This window comes from Malania oleifera, chromosome 13 (assembly GCF_029873635.1).
Source record: "Malania oleifera isolate guangnan ecotype guangnan chromosome 13, ASM2987363v1, whole genome shotgun sequence".
Taxonomy (NCBI): Eukaryota; Viridiplantae; Streptophyta; class Magnoliopsida; order Santalales; family Ximeniaceae; genus Malania; species Malania oleifera.
This window is the reverse complement of record NC_080429.1, coordinates 14768467-14796114: the sequence shown is the minus strand read 5'-3', so window position 1 is coordinate 14796114 and position 27648 is coordinate 14768467. Positions and strand designations below refer to the sequence as shown.

General features: G+C 35.0%; 1 protein-coding gene across 3 annotated transcripts; it reads right to left on the bottom strand.

Annotated features, from left to right (window-relative positions):
• Window positions 1–358: 358 nt before the first annotated feature.
• Window positions 359–26939, bottom strand: LOC131146246 (zinc finger CCCH domain-containing protein 48). 3 transcript variants are annotated; one of them, XR_009134283.1, is made up of 10 exons: window positions 26147–26923; window positions 25545–25640; window positions 24400–24489; window positions 24142–24243; window positions 22887–23033; window positions 22626–22745; window positions 22490–22549; window positions 12798–12957; window positions 1076–1173; window positions 905–925 (listed from the first exon to the last, which is right to left on the bottom strand). XR_009134283.1 is itself a non-coding variant. In XM_058095716.1 (9 exons), the coding sequence occupies exons 1-9, from the start codon at window positions 26582–26584 to the stop codon at window positions 802–804; spliced, it is 1275 nt and encodes a 424-aa protein (XP_057951699.1). In that variant the 5' UTR covers window positions 26585–26939; the 3' UTR covers window positions 359–801. The 3 variants fall into 3 exon arrangements, 2 of the variants coding, with proteins under 2 accessions (XP_057951699.1, XP_057951700.1); XM_058095716.1 differs by lacking the exon at window positions 12798–12957 and having other exon boundaries at window positions 359–925; window positions 26147–26939; XM_058095717.1 differs by lacking the exons at window positions 905–925; window positions 1076–1173 and having other exon boundaries at window positions 12513–12957.
• Window positions 26940–27648: the final 709 nt, after the last annotated feature.

Sequence of the window (27648 nt, the reverse complement as noted above, 5' to 3'; positions counted from 1 at the left end):
ATGTGAATAGTGGTATGCAGTTGACATAGTAAAATACTTAAACTCAAGCTCAACTCAATTAAAGTTGACTTGATTAATAACTAGTATTAATGTGTATATATATATATATATATATATATATATATAATATTAAAAACATTTATAAAATGTATATTATATGACATATATAATATAAAAATAATAAAATTAAAAAGCTCCATTAAATTCGAAATTCAACTTGAATACTCTCAATGAATTCAAACTTGATTTATTAAAATACTTAAATAGTTCAAAATCAAGTAAAATCAAGTCAAGTCAAGTTAAAAGATGAGTCAAATTCAAATAGCTCAGGAGTAAATTTGACTCTTGCACAATTTCATTCATCAAGTCACCTTTATGACTATTAACTTTTCCTGGGGCGGAATGCTTAAAGAACTGTTAAATACAAGTTTTTACAATTACAATCAAGGGAATAAACTCTTCTGCAAATTGTTTATGAGAGGCGAGGCAAAAGAAAAACATTTCAAAGAAGAGGCAGTTAGGCAGACCCAAAAAATATACTTCCACAAAACCTATTATTCACCAGCATTGAGCACAATGCATAAAATTTTCATTTGATCAAATTGCTGTGCTTAGAACTATGGCACATTGTAAGGTGGGTTATAACAATGGTTTTACTGCTAACCTGCAACTCGAAACTTCCACTCTCATCTTGTAATTCCTTCCGCAAACTTGCCCGTTACATAATAAAAAAAGGGAAAAAAATTAATAAGCACAGGAGATTTTTGGAATAAAAATTGCCATGAAGGGGTGGCAGTTGGTTCAGGCAACCCACTTCCATACTCTCAATTCACCAGTTCCATCTCCAGTGAAAAATAGTCCACCAGGGCCAATCTGGATGGCCCGAATCTCCTGCTTTGCATATATCTTCCCCCTCTCCGAGAATCTGGAGCAACAAACCAAGGAAGGGAAAAAGAGAAAATTGATTTCAGCTAAAACAAAGAAAAAAAAAATTTAAAAATAAACTTCAAAAAAACCAATTTCAAAAGGGCAGAAGAGATGAAAATAGGGGAGAAGTTTAAAACTCAAAACTCACGAGGGCAAATCATACGCCCGGACAGAATTGTCATTGCATGAGCACATCAATACGGGCTTGGCTTCTGAATCATGCATACCACATAGGGTGAGCAGGCCCTGGACAAAGCAGATCATATATGCCATCACTAATTTATTTATACTCTATTACATATGGAAACTTGGTATGCAGATGGTTAAAATCAAAGCATCACTATTATCCTCGATGAGACAAAATATAGCCAGAAGATAACTAAAATTACCTTTTTATCAAATATTTGAGTTATTTTGAAAAAATTAGTCATTTCACATTAGATTATGTAAATATAGGAGTGTAAAATAAATTCAGCAATAGGAATCACAATCTGAGATAAATAAATTTGGACTCCAGTGCAAAAATAGTTAATCCTCCTGTATTTCACTAGGTCAGACTCATTAACTTTTGAAAGTTCATGGAAGTTTATATTTACCCAAACACCCAAATCAATGGAGTTGATTTCATTGAGGGTCCGTTTGGATCAAAGATTTCGTTCGGAAAAAGAAAGGAAAAGAAAACAAGAAAGAAATTCATTTTCCATTGTATTTTATCTCTATATAAAATACCAATAAAAATAAATTTATACTTTTAATATAATTTTAAAAATAAGAAAAATTAATGTTCTTGTATAAAATCAATTTTCTGTTCACAGATTTAATATATTTTTAATTTCCTTTAGCACTTTCCTTAATAACCAAACATAACCAAGTAGATTCCCTTCATATTTTCCTTCCCTTCCCCTAATGTTTTCCAAGTTCTACACAGCCTAAATTTTTTTTTTTTGGTTTTTTTTTTTTTGGGGTGGGGGGGGTGTTACAAAACAAAAATGAAAAACAGAAAGAAAATGAGTGCGGCCAAAATAGAGATGGGCAACCTCAAAAGAATATCATATGGAGATGAAAAGACTTATCATTTCCAGAACAACTGAACCTTCTCCATAGCTTCCACTTGTCATGCAAGAATATGAGAAATAAATAAATTCACAACAAAACCATATTCCTTTCTCACACACCATGGACAAGGCACCAATGCAAATTACTAGAATATGGTACAAGACTTGGGAACAGTTCTTCTACCAACTGCCAGGAATGTAAGAACCAAGACATTATTTAATAATAAACTTCTAACTTAGTTGAAACAAAAAATTCATGCAGATGATGTCCACGCTACAAAGGAGTTGGCATGTTGAGCATCCAGCAAACCCTGTGGGGGCATTTGATTTGCAGCATTTAAAATATTCTCACAGAATGACATTATCAGAAATTTCATTCCTAGGAATGGGATGTCTCTCATAAGAATATTTTTGTTTGGTTTGCAAAGTAAGATTACAGAAATGTAAGGAAAATGACCATTATACCCTCGACATATTTGTAATGAATATATAAAGAATAATTATATTTTCAACAAAAAAAACTACTAAGAATACGTACTTAATTAAATACAACATCAAGAAGAAGCTTTTAGTCCCACTAGCTGAGGTCCTACTACATAAATCATTTTCTGTCAATTCACACAATTGAAGATATTTTCCTTTGTCAACTTAAGAGCTATTAAATCCTTCTTCACTGTCTCATTCCATGTTACTTTAGCTCTACCGCTAACCCTTCTAAAACAACTAGCTCCTCCTCACTAGCTCACTCCTCACTAGTGTACTACTTAGTCTGCGTTTCAAATGCTCAAACCATCTCAATCGTCTCTCCCTTATCTTATATTCTACCAGTGATATGCCTAACTTATTGCACATATGTTTGTTCCTTAATTTATCCTTTAATTTGTACCACTCATCCACTTTAGCATTTGCATTTCGAAAACTAATACTTTTTGGATATGTTATTTTTTCAGTTACTCAAAATATTGAATATGTTGTTTCTTAGTTTCCTAGCATTCTTAATTGAATCCAGGTCATAAAATTTTCAACAATCATAAATTTAAAAATTTTAGAACTTACATAATCACTAACTGAAATAACTAACGACAATATAGTGCCTTTATATTAATTATTATATTAAATTATTATAACAACAATATTATTATTCTTATTTTAATTATAATTTACTATTTAAATATAATAATAGTGTAACAATATTAAGGGGAAAAAGCAGGAGATTGAAATTCTCTCAGTGCAAGATAAGAAGACTTGAGCTAGCATACACCATTTTCGGAATCTTCTCCATGATTTGCTGAAATAGGTACGAAATTTGATCCAAATCTAATTTTTATTTGTTGTGAATCAGATTTTGGTAGTATTTTGAGATTGCTCTGGTGTTTTGAGTGTGTTGTATTGCTGCTTTTTGGTTCAAGTTTTTTCAAAATTCACTGGAGAAATACTTGTAGTTGAAGTCTGAGTGTTCTGAAAATTTTTTGATTGAATTGAAGATTTGGTTGAAGAATTGCTACGTATGTATATAAGCTGATTGGAACAGTGATGGTTAAGACAAATCTGGTGTTGTCTGCTCCTGATAAATGTAATGAAGATCCATCGAGTAATTCTTCCAAACTAACAGGAATTGATGCAGAGATATAATTAACATCGATAGACAAGAAGAAAGAGAAACAAGGAAGTGATTCTGGAAAAACTTCACTACAAGAACATGGTAAATGTTCGAGTAGCTCTTGAAATACGCTGCGGTTCAAGATCCTAAATTGAAATTTTATGAACCTACTATTGTGGATGTTAGGGCGGTTGTTGATCCTTATCATGAAATCTTTGAAGTAGGTTCAAGTAAGTGGAATGGAACCCTCTTGGGCCAATTTGGGCAGGGCAGCTCCATTTTCATATGTAAAGAGTATTGCGGAGAAGATTTGGAAAAAAGCTCAAGGAATCAAGATTTTCTCTTTGGATTCCTATGCATGTATTTTCAAATTTATTAAAAAAGAGGATATGACCTGGATCCTTGAAAATGGTCCATGGTTCCTATTTTCTTGTCGGAGTGGCATTCTAAATGAATTACATGAATTGAAGATGGATAAAATTCCAGTTTGAGTGAAATTCAGTGGCATTCCCTCTGTTTACTGGACGGCAGCCTTTATATAAGGATTCTAGCACAAAACATATGAGAAACTTGTCAGTTGCTAAAATTTGTGTGGAAATTGATGTGTAAGGAACTTCCTTACTTTGTGGATATAGAGCTGTCAGATGGGAACATATTGATATTGATATTGAGTACTAATGGAAGTCATTAAAGTGCTCAAAGCGTTTGATGTTTGGCCATTCTAAAAAGTCTTGCAAGTCAATGAAGTGGATATCTAAAAAGGAAATAGGGGTAGTGAATATAGATAAGAAAGAGACTGAAGGAAAGCAGTCTGCTAATGTCAAGATTTCAAATGCATTTAAAGTTGTACCAGAAAAGATGGAGGAGACAGTAAATGAATAGAATAAAGGGAAGGAAGTGCTTACAAAGCAAAAGGGTGAAGAATCATTGAATAGAAGAGACAATATGGTATTCGTTCAAGAGAAAGGTTCTAATAATCAAGCAGAAACTGATTATGGATTGTGGTGATTGCCTTTTCGAAGTTGTCTTAAAATGGAAAAGAACTAGTTCTTTTAAATCAAGCTATGGGAAAGTCATCCAAAACTCTGGAGACTTTGACTTCTAAATTTGTTAACCTGGATCAATCCGGATTGACCTGGTCCAGGGGAGAGGAGAATGGGTGGGAGATCAAGGACCAGGGCCTGCCACGTGGCACCCGTTGAATTGTGACAAATGTCAGCTCTTGAAAGGCCAGACTCTCCCCTTTTTTATTTAAAAAAAAAAGGGACACGTGGCATGGTGATGTCACTCTAACGTCACCCACCAAATGGCAGAATGCCAGTGGCTCAAAGAGTAGGGTAACGATTGCTAACGTGGCAGAGATCCGGCCGTCTAGAGAAAACACAAAATGGACGGCCTGGATCGCAATTCTTCTACCAACTACCAGGAATATAAGAGCCAAGACATATTATTTAGTAATAAACTCCTAACTTTGTTGAAACAAAAAAATTCATGGAGACGATGTCCACGCTACACAGCAGTAGGCATATTGCAAATCCAGCAAACCCTGAGGGGGCGTTTGGTTCATAGCATCTAAAATATTCCCACTGAATGACATTATCAGATATTTCATTCCTAGGAATGGGATACCTATCCCATGAGAATATTTCTGTTTGGTTCGCAATGTAAGATTACAAGTATGTACACAAAATTCCTATGTCAATGTCTGCTTCAACATGGGAATCCTGGCAAGCATTTCAAGAAAATGACCATTATACCGTCAACATATTTGTAATCAATATACAAAGGATAATTATATTTTCAACAAAAAAAAACTACTAGGAATACATAATTAAATACAACAAGAAGAAGCTTTTAGTCCAACTAGGTGAGGTCCTTCAACAAAAATCACTTTCCGCCAATTCACATGATTGAAGACGTCACTGCCAACTTAAGAGCTATTAAATCCTTCTTCACTATCTCATTCCATGTTATTTCAGGTATGCCCCAACCCTTTCTAAAACAAATAGTTTACTCCCCCTCACTAGTGCACTATTTGGTCTGCGTTTCAAATGCTCAAACCATCTCAATCACCCCTCCCTTATCCTATATTCTACTAGTGATGCCTAACTTATTGTGAATATATTCATCCCTTAATTTATCCTTTTATACTGTACCACTCATCCGCCTTCGAATTTGCATTTCAAAAACTTCTACTTTTGGGTTATGTTGTTTCTTAGTTGCCCAAAAGATTGTTGTTTCTTAGTTGCCTAGCATTCTTAATTAAATTGCCTAGCATTCTTAATTAAATCTATGTCCTAAAATTTTCAACAATCATAAATTTAAAAAATTTAACACTATCACTAACCAAAATAATTGAGGGCAGTATAGTGCCTAAATGTTAATTGTTATATTAAATTATTACAACACCACAACAATAATAACATTATTATTTTAAATATAATAATAGGTAATATTATTTTTAGGGAAAAAGTGACAGATTGAAATTCTCTCATTGCACAATAAGAAGACTTGAGCTAACATGCGCCATTTTCAGAATCTTCTCTTTGATTAGCTGAAATTGGTGCAAAATTTAGTCCAAATCTAGTTTTTGTTTGTTGTGAATCAGATTTTGGAAGTGTTTTGAGATTGCTCTAGTGTTTGAGTGCACTGTATTGCTGTTTTTTGGTTCAAGTTTTTTTCAAAATTCAATGGAAGAGATACTTGTGGTTAAAGTCCGGAGTGTTTTGAAAATTTGTTGACCGAATTGATAATTTGGTTGAAGAATTGCTACGTATGTATATAAGCTGATTGGAACAGTAATGGTTAAGATAAATCTGATGTTGTCTGCTCCTGATAAATGAAATGAAGATCCATCGAGCAATTCTTCGAAGCTAACAGGAATTGATGCAGAGAAATGATTAACATCAACAGATAAGAAAGAGAACAAGGAAGTGATTCTGGAAAAAATTCACTACAAGAAGATGATTGTTGGAGTAGCTCTTCAAAGAGGATGTGGTTCAAGAGCCTGCATTGGGATCTTATGAACCTACAATTGTGGATGTTAGGATTGTTCTTGATCTCCTCAGGAAATCTTTGAAGTAGGTTCAAGTAAGTGGTATGGAACCCTCTTGGGCCAATTTTTTGGCAAGGCAGCTCCATTTTCATACGTAAAGACTACTGTGGAGAAGATTTGGGGAAGAAGGCTCAAGGAATCAAGATTTTCTCTTTCGCTTCCTATGCATATATTTTCAAAATTTATTAAAAAGTAGGATATGACCTGGATCCTTGAAAATGGCCCATGGTTTATTGGAAACAACCCTATTTTCTTGTCTGAGTGGCAGTCTATAAATGAATTACATGAATCGAAGATGGATAAAATTCCAGTATGAGTGAAATTCAGTGACATTCCCTCCGTTTAACAAAGGCTGGTTTGAGCTGTATTGCAAGTGCTGCAGGTAAACCAGTATATATGGATTCCGGCACAAAACATATGAAAAACTTGTCATTTGCTAAAATTTGTGAGGAAATTTTTATGTGTAAGGAACTTCCTTATTTTGTGGATATAGAGCTGCCAGATGGGAACATATTGGCTATCGATATTGAGTACTCATGGAAGTCATTTGAGTGCTCAAAGTGTTTGATGTTTGGCCATTCTAAAAAATCTTGCAAGTCAATGAAGTGGATACCTAAAAAGACAATAGGGGTAGTGAATATAGATAAGAAAGAGACTGAAGGAAAGCAGTCAAATAATGTCAAGATTTCAACTGCATTTAAAGTTCTAGCAGAGAAGATGGAGTAGAGAGTATATATATCAGTATTAGAGAATAAGGGAAGGAGGTCCTTACAAAGGAAAAGTGTGAAGAATCATAGAATCGGAGAGAGAACATGGTATTAGACTATTAGTTCAAAAGAAAGATTCCAATAATCAGGCAGAAACTGACGATGGATTGCCTTTTGGAAGTTGTCTTAAAAATGGGGGAAAAAAAACTAGTTCTTTGAACCAAACTCTGGAAGAGTTATCCAAAGCTCAGGAGAGTTACTGCTAAAGTTGTTAATTTTGAGGAAGCTAATAAAGCGGGGAAGAAAGGGATACCTTGCAAGGAACAGGTTAAGCTTCAAGAAATTAATCAAACACCAATTAAATGAGGTGTTCTGTTGCTTCTTGGAATATTAGGGATCATAATAATCCCCTAAAATCTAAAGAAATATCGAAATTGATTTCATCAATAAAGTTACAGATCATTGGTACATTGGAATCAAAAATAAAGGTCTGTAGATTTGCTGAAGTTACTATTTCTATAAGGGATGGGTGTTTTGCATAATTACAAGGGTATGGAGTCTCCTACTAGAATATGGTTTGGATTTAACCCAGAAGTAATAAAATTAGTGGAAGTAATAAAACATCAATAAGTTATATCTACGCTAGTTGCTGGTGAAGATGATGTAAAGTTCTGTTATTCAATGTTTTTTATCCAGAAATTATCAATCCATGCAAAAGAGTTGCCTTGGCTGGTGATGGGAGATTGCAAGTTTCAACAAAGTTATGAATACAGATGAAAGTACTAATGAACTATCTGCAAGTATCATACTAGTGTGAAAGATTTTCAAAACTTTTGAATGTGATTCTAAACAAGATAATTTTCCTGCATTTGGTCCTTGGTTTACTTGGTCAAATAAAAGGGAGAATGGCTTTATTGCGAGAAGTTGGATAGAGATGTTTTTCCAAATATTAAAGTAGAATTTGTCACCAGGAGTTTTAGGCCACTGTAGCCGTTATAACATTCAGCACTAGTAATAAATCAGAATTATTTAAAGCTCCATTAGATTTTAAAATTGTTGGATTACTCATGAACTAATTTTGCATATAGTTTCTGATTCTTGGAATATTGTAGTGAATGGGACTCCAATGTTTGTTTTGACGCAAAAACAAAAAATACTCAAGGGAAGACCAAAGAAATTTTATAAGGAGCATTTTAGGTTGCTGAGTAACAGGGTGAATATTGCTTGAGATGAAATACTGAAGGCTCAAGCTGGTATTGTGAAAGGTGAAGTGTTTTGGTTGCAAATTTGAAAATGGAGGAATCCTTGAAATTGCAATTGAATGAAAGAGGAACTTCTCTAACAGAAAGCAAGACAGAACTTTGCTGAAATTGGGGGATGAAACTAACAAATCCTTTTCTGCTATGGTGAATGCCATTAATGCAAAATCTGCAATTAAATCTGCTGAATTAAAATGGAGAGAAAATTGAATCACCAGTTGAAATCTCTACCAAGATACTAAATTTCTATATAAATTTATTGGGAAGGAAGATAACAATGTGGAGCCTTGTAATTTGGATTACTTTTAAAGGAATTTTGAAGTTTACAAGGAATAATGAAAATAAGGAGACTCTTGAGTAACAGAAGAGGAGATTTAAAAAGTATCTTTCTCTGATGATAAAGCACCAGAACCAAATGGATATAATGCCAAGTTTTATAAAAAGTCATTGGCATACTGTAGGGAAGGATGTTGTTACAGCAGTTTTGTCTTTCTTTAAAGTAGAATGCTGAAGCAGATAAATTCCACCTGGATTACTTTGATTCCTAAACTCACTCACAAACCCTGTGTGCGCCAAGGATTTTAGACCCATTGCATGCTGCAATATGATATACAAAGGGATTTCAAAACTTCTTGCCAATAGACTTCAATAATGCATTGGAGATTTTGATGATATTAATCAACCTGCATTTATTAAGGAAAGAAGTATCCAAGACAATTTTTTGCTAGCACAGAAGTTGCTCAAAAAGTATCACTTGAATAGGAAACCTGCCAGAATTGCTCTTAAGGATGATCTAATGAAGAGTCTTTTTCCAAAATTAATATTATTTTAATTAAAATTATTTTAAAATCATCTAAATGAACATCTTTTCCTAAAATGATGCTTGTCAAAAACTCGCTGGATCATTCTGCGAGTTTTAATTGAATCTCAACAAATGATTCAGCGAATTTTGCATGGGAGGTAGTGTGAATGCTTGTTTAATAAAATCTCGCAGGACCATTCTGGAATATTAAAAAAACATTAAATTTATTACTGCTCCATTTTCTTCTCTCTCTGTTTCTTTCCTTTGCTACTCTAACAGGCCTGTAACTATCTTCACTCTTTTTCTTCAAAGGTGATGGCAAAGTCATGCACAGCTCCTCACCTATGCTCATCAAATTACAGTCCAGAAATTGCAACCAAGCATGGCAGCCCAGATAGAAACCCAACCCCATGGCAACATCCTCTCTCTCTCTCTAGATTTAATGGTGCATGCACACATTCTTCAATGGACATGCCGAAGGCGAGGTGAAGATGGACGTCACCCTCTCTTTTGAGATTCCAGCAATCATTTTTTTCCCATGCCTAATTGGAGAAGATGACGACAAAGATATCAGTGTCTTGTATCAGATGACAATCATCAGACAACGGAACCCTACGGTCTAACAAGACGCTTCAAGTACTTCATGACCAGAAGGCCAAATTATTAGATAAACAATTCTAACTTCTGCATAAATTGATTAATGTTTCTATATACACTTCTATGAAATTTAATTAATTCATCTTCTCCCGCTGGCCCAATCTTTTTGGCAGAGTGGCCAAAATTTGATGCACTCCATGTGCTACTTTTCTGGCGACCACGAGAGCTGCTGGGTAGCAAAGAAAAAAAACAAAAAAAAAAAACAAAAATCTTCTCGCACTCGCCCAATGTTTGCTCAAAAATAACATCCGATCCGACAATGCGGCACTGTGCATGGGCTGGTTCATTTCATGCTGTCTACGCTAACCTGGGCCTGCCCTCCCAGTGCACCCCACAAATCTCATTTTCTTTTCCCAAATCTCTCACTTCCTCAGCTGGATTCTGGAGTTCAATCTTCTGTAATTGTTGCAGATTGCAAAAGTTTAAGTATGCTGTGTAGCAATGTCATCCACCGCGAAGATGGCGACGGAAAAAACAGAAATTGAAGGAGATTTTCAGAGGATATTTTTTTATTTCATTTTTTGCCTTAGAATATGTTTGGTTTCCGTGAAACAATGGGGAAAGAGAGGAACAAAATTGAAATTGGATTTAAAAGAGCTTTGTCCATGGGTTTTTGGTTCACAAATGTGCTCTGGAGTGTGACTTTTCCCAGTGAGGATTTCCACGAGCTGCTAGGTAGCAAAGCAGAGAATGAGAGAAGGAAGAGGAAAAAAAAAAAATGAGTGGTGAACAGCAGCAAGCTGGCAAGGAGCAGGAGGGCCAACAAAAATTTAATGCCATTCAAATCTCGCAGGACCATCTTGCAAGATTTCAATATCAAAGTTCACCCCCATATCCCATTCAAAACTCGCTCAATTGTCTGGCGATATTTAAGTAAAACTAGCTGGATCATCCAGCAAGATTTGAAGGCACATCTTATTGGGAAAAAAATTTCGACATCAAAAGATTTTTAAATAATTTTAAATAAAATAATGTTATTTTTAGGAAAAAAAAAACTAATCTAATGAAGGCATATGATTCCATTCATTGGGATTTTATTCTAAATCTACTTGAATGTGTTGAGACTCCTAAGGTGTTTATTGATTCATTAAAGGAATGCATACTACACCTTCTTTTTCCATTTTAATTAATGGATCCCCTCAGGGACTTTTTAAAGAAGCACAAGGGATCAGACAGGGTGACCCTGTCTCACCTTCTTTGTTTATGATGGTTATGGAAGTCTTTACAAGGCTCTTGAAGCATGCAAAAAAAAGTCTATCTTGTCATTCAAAGTGTAAAAAAACAAATCATATTGACGAATTTGTGTTTTGCTGATGATTAACTTATTTTGGCAAAAGGAAATATAAATTCAGCAAAGAGTATTAAGAGCATTTTATCCTTGTTCTACAAGATTTCTGGATCGAAGTGCAATACAGAAAGCAGGAAACTCTGAAATGTTTTTTTTGTTTTTTGACAAGTAATAAGTTTATTGATATCAAAAATGAACACCAAGTACAAAAGGAGTGTACATGGGGTAAACAAATCAAAAACGGAAATTACAAGAATCTAGTGAATCAAAAACAGAAGAAAATGATTGGTTTTGCAAAGCAGCCAACCAATCCATCAAAGTTGTAAAGAAAAATAGCTTCAGGTCTGAAATGGATCTTTCCTTATCTTCAAAACACCTACTATTTCTCTCCCTCCAAAGACACCACAATAAACAATGAGGAACTATCAAACAAATAAACCCATTTCGATAACGACCAAATCTGCCTTGCCAACATGCTAGAAGTCCCACTACAGATTGCGGCATAAACCAGCTCACTCCAAACAAACCCAACACCATAACCCACAAGTCCATTGCGACGGGCAATGAATAAAAAGGTGATCAACCGTTTCATTATTACACTTGCATGTGGAGCACCAATCCAATATCCAAACCTTTCTTTTTCGTAAATTGTCAATCGTTGAGCATTTCCCTAAAGCAGCAGTCCAAACAAAAAAAGCTACTCTAGATGGAATTTTCTGTTTCCAAATACTTTTCCAAGTTGTTTTATTCAGGCTTAACTGTTCATGAAGCAAAACTGTTATCACATCAACTTGGATCTTTTACAGGCAGATTATCAGTGAAATACCCTGGTCTCCCTCCAAGTTCAAAGAGAATTGTGGCTATGGAATGTAAGACTGAAAAGGTTGCTAGAAGAATTAATAAGTAGGCATATATATATATATATATATACAGGTAGGATGCAAATAAAAATAAAAAAGGTACTACAGAGCATTCATTCATATTGAGCATATGCTGTTTGTTTGCCAACTTCAGTTGTGAAGGAGCTGGAAAGAAAATTTAAATCTTTCTCATGGAAAGGAAATGGCTGGAATACTTCTTCCTGTAAAGTGAAATGGTATGATGCGTGTAAACCATTCGAAGGAGGATTGGCATTGAAATTGCTGTTAGAATGGAATACTGCAACAATTATGAAGCTAATATGGAATATTTGCAATTCAAAACGTTATGGGTGATCAGCGTTCACACATACAAAATAAGAGACAGGAATTTCTGGGAAATCAAAGAAATGCCAAGAGAATCATACATATGGAAGACAATACTTAGACACAATTCCTCCTGTGATACACTTAATGTCCTAATTTTTTCACACACAGCCAGTCCCAAGCCCGGGTAAAGGAGGGGGGTTGCGTTAGGTAGCTGACAACCAGCGTAAAATCTGTCAGATCACTATGATATGAATCCTTACCGAATATTGACTGGGGCATCCCCTATGAGCAACGCATTGCACTTGTACCACCTGAGTGTAGCGAAAAGTAGGCGAGAGTGGGCTAGGTTGTCGCCCTGAAGCGATGCGCCGTGTCGGCGCCCGGGTACGGTGTCAAATATGTGAGGGTTCCTGCATCATTCTGGACGTGGGCAGGTAAAGAAGTTAGTTCAAGAAACTAGGATTAGATTAGCAACTTGGAATATAGGGGCACTTATAAGTAAAAGCATGAAAATTGTGGACACAATGATCAGAAGAAGAATTAATATAATTTGCCTTCAAGAAACTGAGTGGATGGGAGAAAAAGCTTGAGAAATTGATAAATTAGGATTTAAACTTTGGTACACTAGAAAAGAAAAACATAAGAATGGAGTAAAAATTATTATAGACAAAAACTTAAAAGATGGTGTTGTTGATGTAAGTAGAGTAAGGGATAAAATTATAAAAATCAAGATGGTAATAGGACGAGATAATAAATATCATTAGTGTTTATGCTCCTCAAGTTGGCTTAACAGAAAATCTTAATAGACAATTTTGGGAAGATATGGATAGTATTATACAAGGCATTCCAGGGAGTCATAAACTGAGAAAATATTTATAAGAGGAGATCTGCATGGACACGTTGGAAGGGATAATAAAAATTATGAGATGATACATAGAGGATATGGATATAGAGACAAAAATGAGTCTGGGCAGATGATCTTAGACTTCGCTATGTCATATGATTTTAGTATAATGAATACTTGCTTTAAGAAGAGAAAACAAGTCACCTTTAAAAGTGAAAAAAATATAAGTCAAATAGATTTTTTTTAACTAGGAGGGTAGATCGTTTATCATGCAATGATTGTAAAGTTATTCCAAGTGAAAGTCTAACCACAAAACATAGAGTCTTAGTGTTAGATATATGTATTAAAAAATGGAAGAAAAATGATAAAATAAACCACTGTAAGAGAACTTGGTGGTGGAACCTAAAAAGAGAAAATATAATAAAATTTAAAGATAAAATGATCAAAGACGGGGATTGGACTATAGAGAATGGGATAGATACAAATACTCTTTGGAGTAGATTAGTTAGCTCTATTACAAAGATAGCAAAAGAGATTTTAGATGAATCAAGGGGAAAATTCTCATATAGCAAAGAAAGTTGGTGGTGGGATATAGATGTATAAAAAGTTGTAAATACAAAGAATTTGGTATAAAACGTGACAAAAATGTAGAAACAGGGATAACTTTGAAAAGTATAAGGAAGCGAGAAAAGATGCAAAAAAAGACCGTTAGTGAAGCTAAATACAGATCATTTAATAATTTTTATGATAGATTAGATACAAAAGAAGGGGAAAGAGATATAATTAAACTTATCAAAACTAGAGAAAGGAAGAGTAAGAACTTATGAAATGTAAAATGTATAAAAAGTGAGGATGATATTGTCTTAGTTAAGGATGAAGACATTAAAGAAAGATGGCGAAGTTACTTTAGTAAGTTGTTTAATGAAAACCAAATAAAAGGCTTAAACTTAGAATTGCACTAAAAAATATGAAAAATGGGAAAGCTACAGGACCAGATAACATCCCAATTGAAGTTTGGAAATGCTTAGGTGATAACAGAATTATATGGTTAACTAATCTATTTAATACAATTATAAAAACTAAGAAAATGTCAAATGAATGGAGGAGAAGCATTTTAATACCTATATACAAAAATAAAGGAAATATTCAAAATTGTAATAACTATCGTGGATTTAAACTTATGAGTCATATGATGAAACAATGGGAAAGGGTAGTTGAACAAAGATTAAGGTAAGAAACAAAGGTCTCAGAATCAATTTAGTTTTATGCCCGAGAGATCTACCACAGAAGTTATATATCTTTTAAGAATAGTAATGGAAAAGTTTAGGGAAAGAAGAGGAACTTGCATATGATATTTATTGACCTAGAGAAAGCATACGATAGGATACCAAGGGAAGTTCTATAGTAGGTTTTAGAAAAAAAGGGTATATGTTGTAGGTATATTGATGTCATTAAGAATATGTACGATGAAGTAATGACCAGTGTAAAGACTATAGATAAAGAAACTAGAGAATTTCCAATCACCATAGGTGTACCATCAAGGATCTGCTTTAAGCCCTTATCTTTTTACTTTAGTGATGGACCAACTGACGAAGAGTATTCAAAAGGAGGTGCCATGGTGTATATTGTTTGCAAATGATATTGTATTAATTGATGAAATTAGGGACAAAACAAAAGCTGAGTTAGAATTATGGAGAGAAGTTTTGAAATCTAGAGGCTTTAGGATAATGGTAGGAGGAATATTGGAGACAAAGTTAAATTTGAAGATGAAAAAATAAATAGCACTTGTAGATTTCGATACCATGGATCTATTATGCAAGCTGAAAGAGAAATCGAAGATAATGCAATGCATAAAGTTAAAGTAGGTTGGGTAAAATGGAGAAGTGCTTCAAGTGTGCTTTATGATTGTAGAATACCCTTAAAATTAAAAGGAAAGTTTTATAGGACAGCTATAAAACCAGCAATGCTATATGGATCAAAATGTTGGGCGACGAAGAAACATAATATCAAAAAAATAAAAGTTGTCAAGATGAGAATGCTTAGATGAATGAGTGGTATAACAATGAAAAATAAATTAAGGAATGAACATATTCGCGGTAAGTTAGGTGTAGCTCCTATAGAAGATAAGATGAAGGATGGACAACTCAGATGGTATGGACACTTGCAACATAGGCCATATAGTGCGCCAATGAGGAAGAGTGAGTTAGTTACTGTGGGAGGCAGTAGAAGGGGTAAGGGTAGACCTAAAATAAGTTGGAAGGAGATAGTGAGTAAAGATTTAATATCCCTGAATCTGTCAAAAGAAATGGTTCATGATCGCATAAATTGACGAAAAAGAATTCATATAGCCGACCCCACCTTGTGGGACTTAAGGCTTGGTTTTGTTGTTGTTGTACAATACTTAGACACAGATTGAAGTCATCTCCCAAGATACAGTGGACAGCTAGAAATGGTAAAACAGTTTGTATGCTTTATGATAATTGGCATCCAAATAGTCCTATCATTACATATTATGGATCTTTGTCTTCCATTCAAAGTGAGGTAGGGATACAAAAGTTTGGTAAATTGAATGCATTTATTTGCGGGAAACAGTACATATGGCCAAGGAGAAGAACATAAAATATGAACAATCAGATAAATTCTGTTGCTGTGATTCCAAATGCTGAAAAGGAAGATAGTTTGAGCTGAAGTCTCAATATATGATACTTATACACTCACTTCAGCTTGGGATTATACCAGGGATAATAATAATAATAACAATAATAATAATAATAATCATCATCATCTAGAAGTTTCTTGCTCTAGAGTAATATGGTTCAAGCAAGCTATATTAAAGCATGCTTTTATAAGATGGTTGGCAATTAAAAGCCTGCTCATGATAAAATGGCAGCATGGAAAATAACAAATGAATCAAGAAATAATTTGTTTTTGAATGTGATGTCACAAAGAAAATATGTCAAAGGATTTTTACAGGCCTGAAAATACAGTACTTAGTAAGAAAGAGGGAAGGTAATTTGCAGTGGCTAATTGGACTTGGGAAGTCAAAATCAGATGATATTGCAAGGATGACTTGGGCTTCTGCTATGTATTTTTCTTGGAAGTGGAGGAATTCCTAGATTTTTTGCTGGGAAAGCACTGAGTTTGGATTTTGGTATTAAGCAGGCTGCTTTAGATGTGAAGCTCAAATGTATGATAGATTAGGACAGCTGTTTTCTTTTTCAAGGAGCTGTTAATATACAGTCTGTAAAAGGCTTTTAGCCTTCTCCCCCGATGGTAATACATGATGCTTATCATTTACCCCATATATATATATATATATATATATATTGATTATAATAATTATATTATATTATAGCAGCATTGTTGTTCAACCCATCAAGATAGTGAGGGCAATTTGGGAAAAAAAGTAGGATTTCTATGGGAATGGGATTCCATGAAACTTACCTATGAAGGTGGGAGGGAATAGGATACCCACCTTTCATGGGGAATTCTTTCATTCCTAGAATAAGATACCCACCTTTCATGGGGAATTCTTTCATTCCTAGGAATGTGAGTATTCCCACCATGTCAAATTCCCATAAACAAACAAATGTAGAAATGAGATTCAGATTCCCATGGCATCTCATTCCCAGGAATCTTGAAAGATACCACAAACCAAATGCCTCTAGAAAGTCAGCCTCATTTATAGAAGATCAGAACTACAGCCAATCAGATATGATAACCGACTGAAACCAAATAAACGAACATCTGTCAAACCAGTTTTCCAGTAAAACAGTTTGGTTTGGTTAAAGGATCTCGATTTTTCAGTTAATTTGTCCAGAATCAGTTTTCATGCTTGAGAGCTATCTGCACCAAAGTTCTATTTTTATGACAAAAGCCTAGGTATAAAAGGTTTGTTCACCTTTGTGAAACTCCCTTCCACCATTTGGACCTACCTCACTTGATCATTAACCCTTCTCTCTTGATGTCCAGCCATCCACTGCAGATCCACCACTGCCAGTCCATTGAAATGGTAGTCAAAAGGCTGGAAACATTCTCCTCCTTCAATTACAAGATTGCAAAAGGCTAAATGTTAACTATGCTCTCTAAGTCATGAAATTTCCGCCATTTCTTTGCTTCCAGCAGAATCCAGCTCTAATCTCAAATAATATTAAAGTGCCCTAATTTAAGGAATTCCACTCAGAAAAAAATTTAAATCCCCTAATTTAAGGGCATCTAAGACCTTTCTTCCTCTTCCTTTTCTTCTTCTTCTTCTTAATGATGCCCTAATTTAAGGACAGCTCAGACTAGGCCTTGTGATTTAGTTCTTATAATTCCTATTATTATTTCTGAAATTGTGAATTGTTATTTGGTCTGCTGCTGCATAGGCCATTGCTGATTTGCTTCTTTTTTGTCCTTTTTCCTTTTTTTTTTTTTTTTGGCAATTTGTACCATTGCAAATTCGCAATTTCTATGGATTGTTATTTCCTAGTTTGGCTCATTTGAATGCTTTTAATTTTTTTGCAGAAGGCATAGAATGGAACTTACATGAAATTCAAAGAATAAAATGGAACTCTGGCTGTTTAAAAATTTTTAAAAAGTTCAGTCAGTTCAGTTTCAGGTAATCAACCATACCATTCGGTTCAGTCTCAGTTTATACACACATTCCGGTCGGTTCAGTTGCTTTCTGGACTGGAATTAAAAATATTCAGTTCAGATGAAGTCACCAATTGCACAGGCCTACCCCGCCAGTGAACTCAAAATGACAAAATACACAAATTCATATAAGCCACAAAATCCTATATCTATACACGGAACACAAGAACATGAAACTTATTACAGTAATAAACAAGCATTTGGTAATCTCCCATTTTAAATGGTAAATCTTTTTACTGTAACTCAATAAAATGAATCAGCATAACCCAATAGTCCTATATCTACACAATCAACAGCCACAATCCTTGCACTGTTGCAGGTAATTAGTAAACAAGTATTTGGTAATCTTTAGTTTAAAATGGCATATATTTGTTTAGTATTTCCCATTACGTTCAAGACAACAAAGAAATATTATTAAGAGAGAGAGAATGGTTATAAACTTAAGCACAAGAAGTCCTTGAAAACTAATAATCCTTAAAAATGAAAGAAATAAAAGAGAAGGAAAAAAAAATAAAAAACACAAAACGAGGACAGGCTATTCAGAACCACCCTTTTTGAACCCCTTCCTTTCTTAATAGCTGTTCAAGTTCTCCAACTCTCTTTTTCCTTTCTTTTGCTTGCTCTTACTGCAATCCAATCTCCTGCTCTCTAGTAATCAATGTGAAACCCATCTTATCCAGGAGATCTTGAACTCCCCCATCTTTGTCATAACAGTCCTTGACAGTCTGAAGGCATTCCCCTGCTCCCTTACATCCTGACCACAATTTGTTTCAGGATTAATCCCTTAACCTTGCCTTTACTTGCATCATCATAAAAAATCTTAATCCCAGTCAAATCCACTGCCAGAGTATCAACACATAAGAAGCCTCCACAAGAAGAAGATCATACTCATATTGGTCTTCCAAGTCATCCAACAATAATATATCAGTTTTAGAGGAATAAAAGGAGCACGGTACCATGGCAGAAGGTTATTTGGAATAATCCTTGGGACCCGAAGCACTCATTCTTGCTGTGATTGACCGCAAAGGGTAGAATATTAACCTGTGATAGATATAATGGAGAGGACATTGACGATACTTGCGTATTGTGTGGTGTTGTAAAGGAGACAATGGATCATCTATTCTTCAAGGGTAGGATTTCTTACACTCTCTGGAATTACCTAAAAGGATGGCTTGGCATGACCAGGGTGATGTCTACCACTAAGGCTAGCATCAAGTGGTTGATCAAAGAGGTTAAAGACACAGGTGTACAGGCAGTGGCTAAGCAAGCATGTTTTGGCTTAAGTGTATACTGATTATGGCATTTTCGTAACAAAAGAAGGTTCGAAGGGATTGTCACTCAAACTGATGCTATTATAAAAGTGATTCAAACTCACACTTTTAGAATAGTGTATGACAAATTCCCTTTTCTTTGTACTTGAGTGGTAGTTATTATGGCTACTTGGCCCCTAGGTATGCCCAGGTTTTGATGTATTTGGATTCTAGTTGGCTTAGCTAGCCATTGAGTTGTTATGCTTTTCTCTAGTTGTGTGTGAGCTTTGGGCTCCTTTCGTGGGTATGTCCAGAGTATTTGTACATATCCATTTTAATCTATATAATTATAATTTTCAGATCAAAAAAAAATAATATATCTTCATTCTCAAAATCAGAATCAAAATAATCTCACCTTCAGTCTCACTGCCTCAGTAATTACCTTGAACTTCTTTCCTTAAACCATCACTATTTGTCCCAGACTTCACTTCAAGTAAAAACTTTCATCCTCATCCTGATGGAAGTCCTTGAAAAATAACAATCCTTAAAACTGAAAGAAATAAAAGAGAAGGAAAAAAAATAAAAAACACAAAACTAGGACAGGTTATTCAGAACCACCCTTTTTGAACCCCTTCCTATCTTAATAGCTGTTCAAGTTCTCCAACTCTCTTTTTTCTTTCTTTTGCTTGCTCTTACTGCAATTCAATCTCCTGCTCTCTAGTAATCAATGTGAAACCCATCTTATCCAGGAGATCTTGAACCACCACCCCCCCATCTTTGTCATAACAGTCCTTGACAGTCATAAGGCATTCTCCTGCTCCCTTCCATCCTGACCACAATTTGTTTCAGGATTAATCCCTTAACCTTGCCCTTACTTGCATCATCATAAAAAATCTTAATCCCAGTCAAATCCACTGCCAGAGTATCAACACATAAGAAGCATCCGCAAGAAGACGATCATACTCATATTGGTCTTCCAAGTCATCCAACAATAATATATCTTCATTCACAAAATCAGAATCAAAATAATCTCGCCTTCAGCCTCACTGCCTCAGTTACTACCTTGAACTTCTTTCCCTAAACCATCACTATTTGTCCCAGACTTCACTTCAAGTAAAAATTTTCATCCTCATCCAGATGGAAGGTCCTGTCAGTGAGATGATCTGATTTCTAACCTCTCCAAGTTTCAAATGATACCCGCCTTATTTACAGTGCACAGCAGGGCTCACTCTAGGAGCTACTCTCGATTCTCTCAGCTCTGACTGAGAATCCCCCTAATTCAATAACATGAACACCCCTCACAGAACAGTTCTCCCTCGGATGACCACTGGAAATTAACAGAGAAGAAATAGGGATGGATTGCACATATTCAGAAACCCTGAAATGCTTCTGCCCCAGATGTTTGTAACTTGTCCTTAGGCTCACCATGAGAGTCTGCCAGCTGTTTCTTACTTTTAGAGGGTAGAATCATCAACAAAGAGCAATAGTGACCTCATTAAGGAGCAGAATAATCATTGCTATTCCATTGATTGTTAGGGCAGGAAAATTCCAGCTTTAGATTGTGGACTGTTATTTCAGTTCATTGTTGGCTGTTATTTCATTGATCTTGTTCCCAGGATGAACAAGAAAACTCTTATTAAATGTTTAATGGGATAAGTTGAAGCTACTTAGGTTGCATCCCTTAAGCCCATATCCATGGTACCACTTGAATATGTTTGACCTTTTATTAATTAAGCTCAATGCACGACCCACCCAAACCCAGAATCACCTTAAAATTCAGCCAATTGCATTCTAGCAGTATCCACCACTGTTGATTTCAGGCCCAAACTCATCATTTCCTCCTCCCTTCTGAGTTGAACCTACAATCCAAACCTATGGTGCTGCTACCCCCCTCCAACCTTGATCCTCAACGCTAAAAACAGCTCGTCCGCCACACAAAGTGCATTGCTACATCCTATTCTCACATAGGACTCTCATTTCCAGTCACCGCATTTCTCAAACTAAATTAATCTTAAACTCTGGCTGAGAAAACCCACGACATTAACAGAACACACTGACAAAGCTTCAACACAGATCCCCATCTTACTGCACAAAACAAAGACAAAATGGCACCTAACTTTGAAACTCAACCCCACCACTAAAAAACTCCCTCAGCTATTACCATGATTCCTCAACCAATAAGAAAATTTCTCAAATTGCGTATTGCAGGCGTCCAACCTGACAAACACTGATGACAACCAATCGCCATCCAACCCATCCATCTATCTACGCTGAAATACTGATCCAAAGAGTCCAATCCCTATCTTTCTCCAATACATGAACAAAACCTCCTACATTAACCTTAACAGAACTCAACTCAAACATCTGGGACCAACAGGGGTACTGGGGCCATCCAACCCATCCGTCTATCATCCTTTGCTGAAATACTGATCCAATGAGTCCAAGTCCTATCTTTCTCCAATACATGAACAAAACCTCTTACATTAACCTTAACAGAACTCAACTCAAACATCTGGGACCAACAGGGGTACTGGGGCAGGGTGGCAGTGTTTTTTGGGGGGGGGGGGGGGGGGGGAGATACAGATTGCCCAAACTCAAAATTTTAAAAGGATAAGTTAATATAAAAATATAAAGCATGACTATGAAAATTCTGAAATATTTGACGTTCATATTAAGTGATGATAAATTTTGCTGTTTGCTTAATGCTCCCTTTATAGAGTCTGAGGCATCTTTCCCACAAGTTGTTTCTTTTTTCAGTTTATGCACTTTTATGGTCCCATGAATGAACTTTTGTGTTTATATGTTAAATTATTCCTTTTTCTTTTCATCAATTATAAAGTTGAATCAATATAAATGGAATGAAATTAACATATTAGTTGAAATCCTAGATTTATGTTTTTCCCCCTTAAGATGACATCCTAACTTCATCCATGCTCACACTCAATCTGAACAAAATTGAGAGATGGTTCTCCCTTGAATCCATGATCTGACATGATCTAGCCCTCGATCTGGATCAATTCCCAATAGAGAAAAAAAAAAGAGTTTAAAGAGACACAACACTTATTCAAAAGAGAAGATGTGTAAGCACCTAAATTCAAGGTCTCGCATATTAATATGGTCAAATTTTAATCAAGATTTTTTTTTATTGGAATCTTAACCTGTATGAAAAAAAAAATACAAAAGATCAAAGCTTAAAACAAAAGGAAGAGTTTTTTAAACATACATGTTCTTCATTGTGTGTATATGTTACTTCCAAGTTTCCACTCTCTGTAGCAACCCACACCTGTACAGAAAGCAAAAACTACAATGACCAACCAACCTGAAAGCTCCCTCATATAGTTATACAGAAAATCAGAAACCTTAATGGTTTGGTCCAAGGAACAGGATAAAAGAAACTGATCCCAGCAAAGCACCGACATCACAACAGAGGTATGCTCTGTTAGTGTTTGCATACACTCTAAAGTCTGAAGGCTCCAGACCTGGAAGAAAACACAATAAGAAGCAGACAAATAAAAAAAAGCTATGTTAAATTTTGATACATAAAGTTCTATGAAAATTCTTAATTAATTACAGAATCTCACAGAAAAAATAAATAAATAATCATGAGAAAATTTACTTACTCTGATAGAATGATCCATAGAACCCGAGTAAAGCCGATTAGCTCCAACAACTAGTGATACAACAGCTAGAGTGTGACCCTTGAGTGATGCAACTGGTTCGAAGCAGTTGGTAGCTGCATTAAATTTCCAAGCCAATATAGTCCCATCCTGCAATAGAATCAATTTATTAAGGTGAATTCTTCTGTGCGATGATGACTTTAAGATTAAGGGATCATTTGGAACCACTTAGAGAAAAGTACTTTTTAGTATTTTTCTGGAAAATGTACTTTTCTGAAAAAAGCACTTAATCTTAAAAAGTACTTATCTAAAGGTAGACTAGGATTACTTATTATAAGTACTTTTCAAATAAGCACTTTTTTAAGAAAAATATTTTTTTCAAAAAAATACTTATTTTCCGCAAAAAAAGGAGTTTGGAAAAGTACTTTTTGAAGTAAGTACTTATTTAAGTGTAAACATAAGCAGTACTTATTAATACAAGTACTTAATTTAAGTACTTTTCATAATTAGAACTTATTTTTTAAGACATTCCACATGGGGGCTAAGATTAATGTGTAGGGGTGATAAGATCACACAGTTTGATTGCCCTCGGTGACCCTATATGGCACTGATGACTGATCTCAAGCCCTCACAATGATAACCCCAGATCAGTTATTTTCATGGAAAATTTTTGGAACTCCATGTCCCTACAGATGCACTTACACAAACAATGTCCTTTGTGTTTCACAATTTAAGTCTGTAACACATCCTCATTTATATAATTAGATATCCATATTCTATCTCAAAAAATTTAGGAGAGCATTTTTAAAAATAAAAAACACATTAAGCATGGATAGCTAAGAATCTTTAATCATTAGAACATGGATTATACCGTCCTGAGATATGGAACACTAGTGATCTAAGCCCCCATAATGATCCCATTTGGCTTACCAAATGCCTTTCAAGGAAACTACACCAGTTCCTCTTTAACCCATATAATTAAAAAAATTTCATGATTTCCATTATTTAGGGGAGAACAGATCAAAATCACAAATCCCAACTATCTAATATTTTTGTACAATAAGAACTTTTTGAAATTATTTATCACAACTTCCTTCCTCAAAATCAAGTCCAATTGCATTACTTACAAAAAGATGCAGTCCTGCACACTGTGAAACCACTACTGAAAGCCATTGTGTACAGACTGAGCAACTACAAAAAGCAAAAAATAATTTTTAATAAGAAACAAGAATAATATAGTTGTAATAAAAAGAATTACCTGTGTGCCAGCAAGGAGCAAACCATTACCCACAGCCAGGGCATAGACTTGGCCTACAGGTCCAGCAAGACTGAGTTCAGAGTTACTTTGTGTGTTCCATGCCTGCAAGCACAAGAACAAGTCCAATCAGCCAAGATAGGGATGACATTGCAATTTGCTCACATAACAAAACTTTATTAGAACATGAACAAGCAGTGAGTTGCAAAGAGGGGAAGTGAAAAAAGAAGGAATAATAGGGAAATCTGGCTCCCACCTTACCTTAACAAAATTTGGCAAACCCACAAAAATCCATGGGCCTTCACTAATCATGCATCCAACTTCGCCACCAAGATTAAGCACGCCCACACACTACAGAAAGATACCAGCAAAAAACACCTGAATAAGTTCAATTACCCTAGCTTTGATTTTAAGAATACTGAAAAAAAGAAGACAAAAAAAGGTTCCAAAAAGTCATTGCCATGTTTCATACATTCTAATTTCCAAAAAAAAAAAAAAGTGGAAAACCAGATTTGTATTAGTCTCAGTCAATGTTGTAAAAGGCAAAGACGCAAAATCGAGGTGTATTAACCTTATGAGGCAAGGCCTAAGCCTTAAAGAATTGAGGCGTAAGCCTTTTGAGAATTTTATTTTTTAAATAAGAATATGCAATAAATTAAATATGTTCTCTAAAAAATTAATAAAATTATGAATAAATTTTCAAAGAAATTATAATAGAAAACTGCTTGGTGCCATTCAGAAAATGCTAACTTGAATTCATGAAGTAAATCATGCAAAGAGATTTTATAACATTACAAAGTTCAAATTATTATCATGATCTAAGATGCAACTGTCAATTATTTTGGAAAGGTTGAGGTTCAAGAATTATAGAGATCAACTCATATTTGAACATTCCTTTCATACAAACATGTGATTAAAATCCTCTAACCAAATCTAACTTGAGATTCAAACACCTTGAATGTGTAAACCTTCCCTAAAAAATTCTTAAAACTTAAAAGGCATGCCATTTGCACAAATATGTAAGCCTCAGCGAATAATGCCTTGCTATTTTGCGAATTTGGCTTTTTAGAGTGAGTGTGAGCCTCAAGGTGTTTTAGGCATGCCTCATTAGGTGAGACATTGAGCCTTTTATAACATTGGTTTTGGTAAATTAGAAGTAATTTTCAGTTTGTGTGCCTTCGTAAATAGTGGAAGCTGTCATTATCTGGATCCTGAACAATAGACTTGAACTTACAAATTTTCAGCGCTTCCATTTTGAAAAAAATAAATCAATCACTTAATTTCAAGGAAAAAATTAACTCCAGGTCCAACGCAGCTAATTTATTATAATCATATACAATCCAACCGAGCAGAATAATGAACAAACAAATTGCAATAGCTGACCTCAATTAAAGTATAAAGCATACCTGCCCAGATTGACAGTCCCAAACCCTCACAGTCTCATCTTTACTGCCAGTGTAAAGCTTATCAGAACCAGATGGCAAAGCAATCCCACTAACAACCTGCCCAGACAGAACAAATAAAACCATCAATGTAATTGCAACCAATACAAAAGCTAAATATGAAACCCAAATTCAAGAAATTCCAAACTCAAAGCAAAAAAGCGACCAATTCCTCAAATCAACCAGAACTTTTGCAGGCATTAAAGCCTTCCCAGTGACTTTTATCGGGTTAGTATTAATCTTGTTTGTTGCCAGTACAATAGATCAGTTAATTGTATGGCAAATTGGACTCATTCTCCGAGGGGAACCACTACATAGTTAAATATGATTTCACACGAAATTGCAAAGATTATCAAGGGAAACAAAAGGGCCACAGAACGTTCACAGAAATTGTTAATCCTTTGTACTTGCATTTCCCAGAGAGGAAGAAAGAAAGAGAGAGGAGCGTGAATTCAACAAAGTACGCACAGACCAATTAAAAAAAACACTCAGATCGTTCATTTTAAAAACTATAAAGGCATCCAATTTGATAAACAAATTACAAACAATTCCATCAAAAAACCAACCTTCTGGTGCCCCTCAAGCTGCGTCAACAGGGAGAAACTATCCCCCAAACACCAAGAATGCATATAACGACACTTCTCCCCATAATTACAACTCCCTTGAACCCAATAGGTACATATTTTCTCAGTCTTCCTTACAACACCTCTACCACCCCCACCTCCTCCACCACCACCGTGCACTCGACCCCATGTGGGGTTAAAATTTGGGATTCTCCTATTTGAACCCCTTGAAAAGCCCGAATCATCTGAGAACCCATGCGGCCGCTTGGATGATGTACCGTTAGAAGTGGAGGATGGAGGGGGCAATTCTCTGTGCAAGTAAGGACAGGGAAATTTGTTGCAGTTGCCTGCCCGCCAATGGAAGCACACCTTCTGTTGCTTCGTATCGTTCGAAGGTCTCCCGAGTCTGCTGAACACACGCTTGTTACCGTCCAAGTCCATAGCCGATCACGTCTAGAATTAGTATAGAATCAAGAACTTTCTCTGTCTTTAAAAGTTAAAAGCTTAGGGTTGGGGAAACGGAGGATCGGTAGAGACAAAGAATGGAATTCGATCATCAGAAAACCCTAATTCATTAATGTCAATATCAGAAATCCTAATCGCTCACTCTCTTTCACTCTGAAGAACCTTCCTCGCTCCAGCTCCTCTCTATCTCCAATGATCGGAATCATAAACCCTACTGTAAGTTGTCCGTCTCCTTTAAAGCCTACCTCTACCTGCCTCTTTCTCTCTGCCGGAGGAAAAGCAAATGACGAGCTTGAGGAGGAAGGAGGCGCAACTCTAAAGCTGCACTCGCAGTTGAATTACTGAAATGCCCCTTCTTTTAACCAAATGACGAATGGGTCCCACTATTTTTATCTTTCCTTCCTTGCATTATTTTCTGTCACAGCCTTATTTCTAAAAATAAAATTTGAGTATAAAGAGTTGGTATATATTTTTAACTTCGCTTAGAAAATTTCAAAAATTGTAATTTGGAGTTTTTAAAATATTGAAATGATATCTTAATTTTTATATTATTAAGAACAAATTATTTTAACTTTTTATATTTTTAATTAGTATAATTAAGAACTTATATTTATTAAAACATAAATAAATTTATTACCATGAAATAAGCTTTTTTATTATTATTTTTTACATCATTTGTGTAGACTTATAAAAAACAATATCAACACAATTAAGTATAATATTTTATCAATATTTTGTGTAAATTTTAATAACTCTTTTTAAAAATCATTGTACTTAATTTAGATAATAGTGTAATAATATAAAATTAGTAGATACAAACCCTTAATTATACCAACTAAAAACAACATAGAGACTAAAACATTTTTTGAATTATAATATAACTAACTTATAATTTTACTCATTTAAAAAGTAATATAAAAACTAATCTTTTTTACCTGAATTTTTTACTCTAATTTGGAAAAGATAGGTACAACTTTTCACAATATTTTTAAAATCGACTAGAGCATCAATTAGGTGAAAGGAGTGGGCTACTGGATCGT

Bases quoted from the DNA above. Each gene is read 5' to 3' on its own strand.
- LOC131146246 (XM_058095716.1), bottom strand. From the start codon at position 26,584: ATGGACTTGGACGGTAACAAGCGTGTGTTCAGCAGACTCGGGAGACCT. The intron at 25,641-26,146 runs GTTGGTTTTTTG...CTGTCTGGGCAG, and splicing joins AGCTTGAGGGGCACCAGAAG to GTTGTTAGTGGGATTGCTTT. The intron at 22,746-22,886 runs GTAAGTAAATTT...GTTTTCTTCCAG, and splicing joins CTATGGATCATTCTATCAGA to GTCTGGAGCCTTCAGACTTT.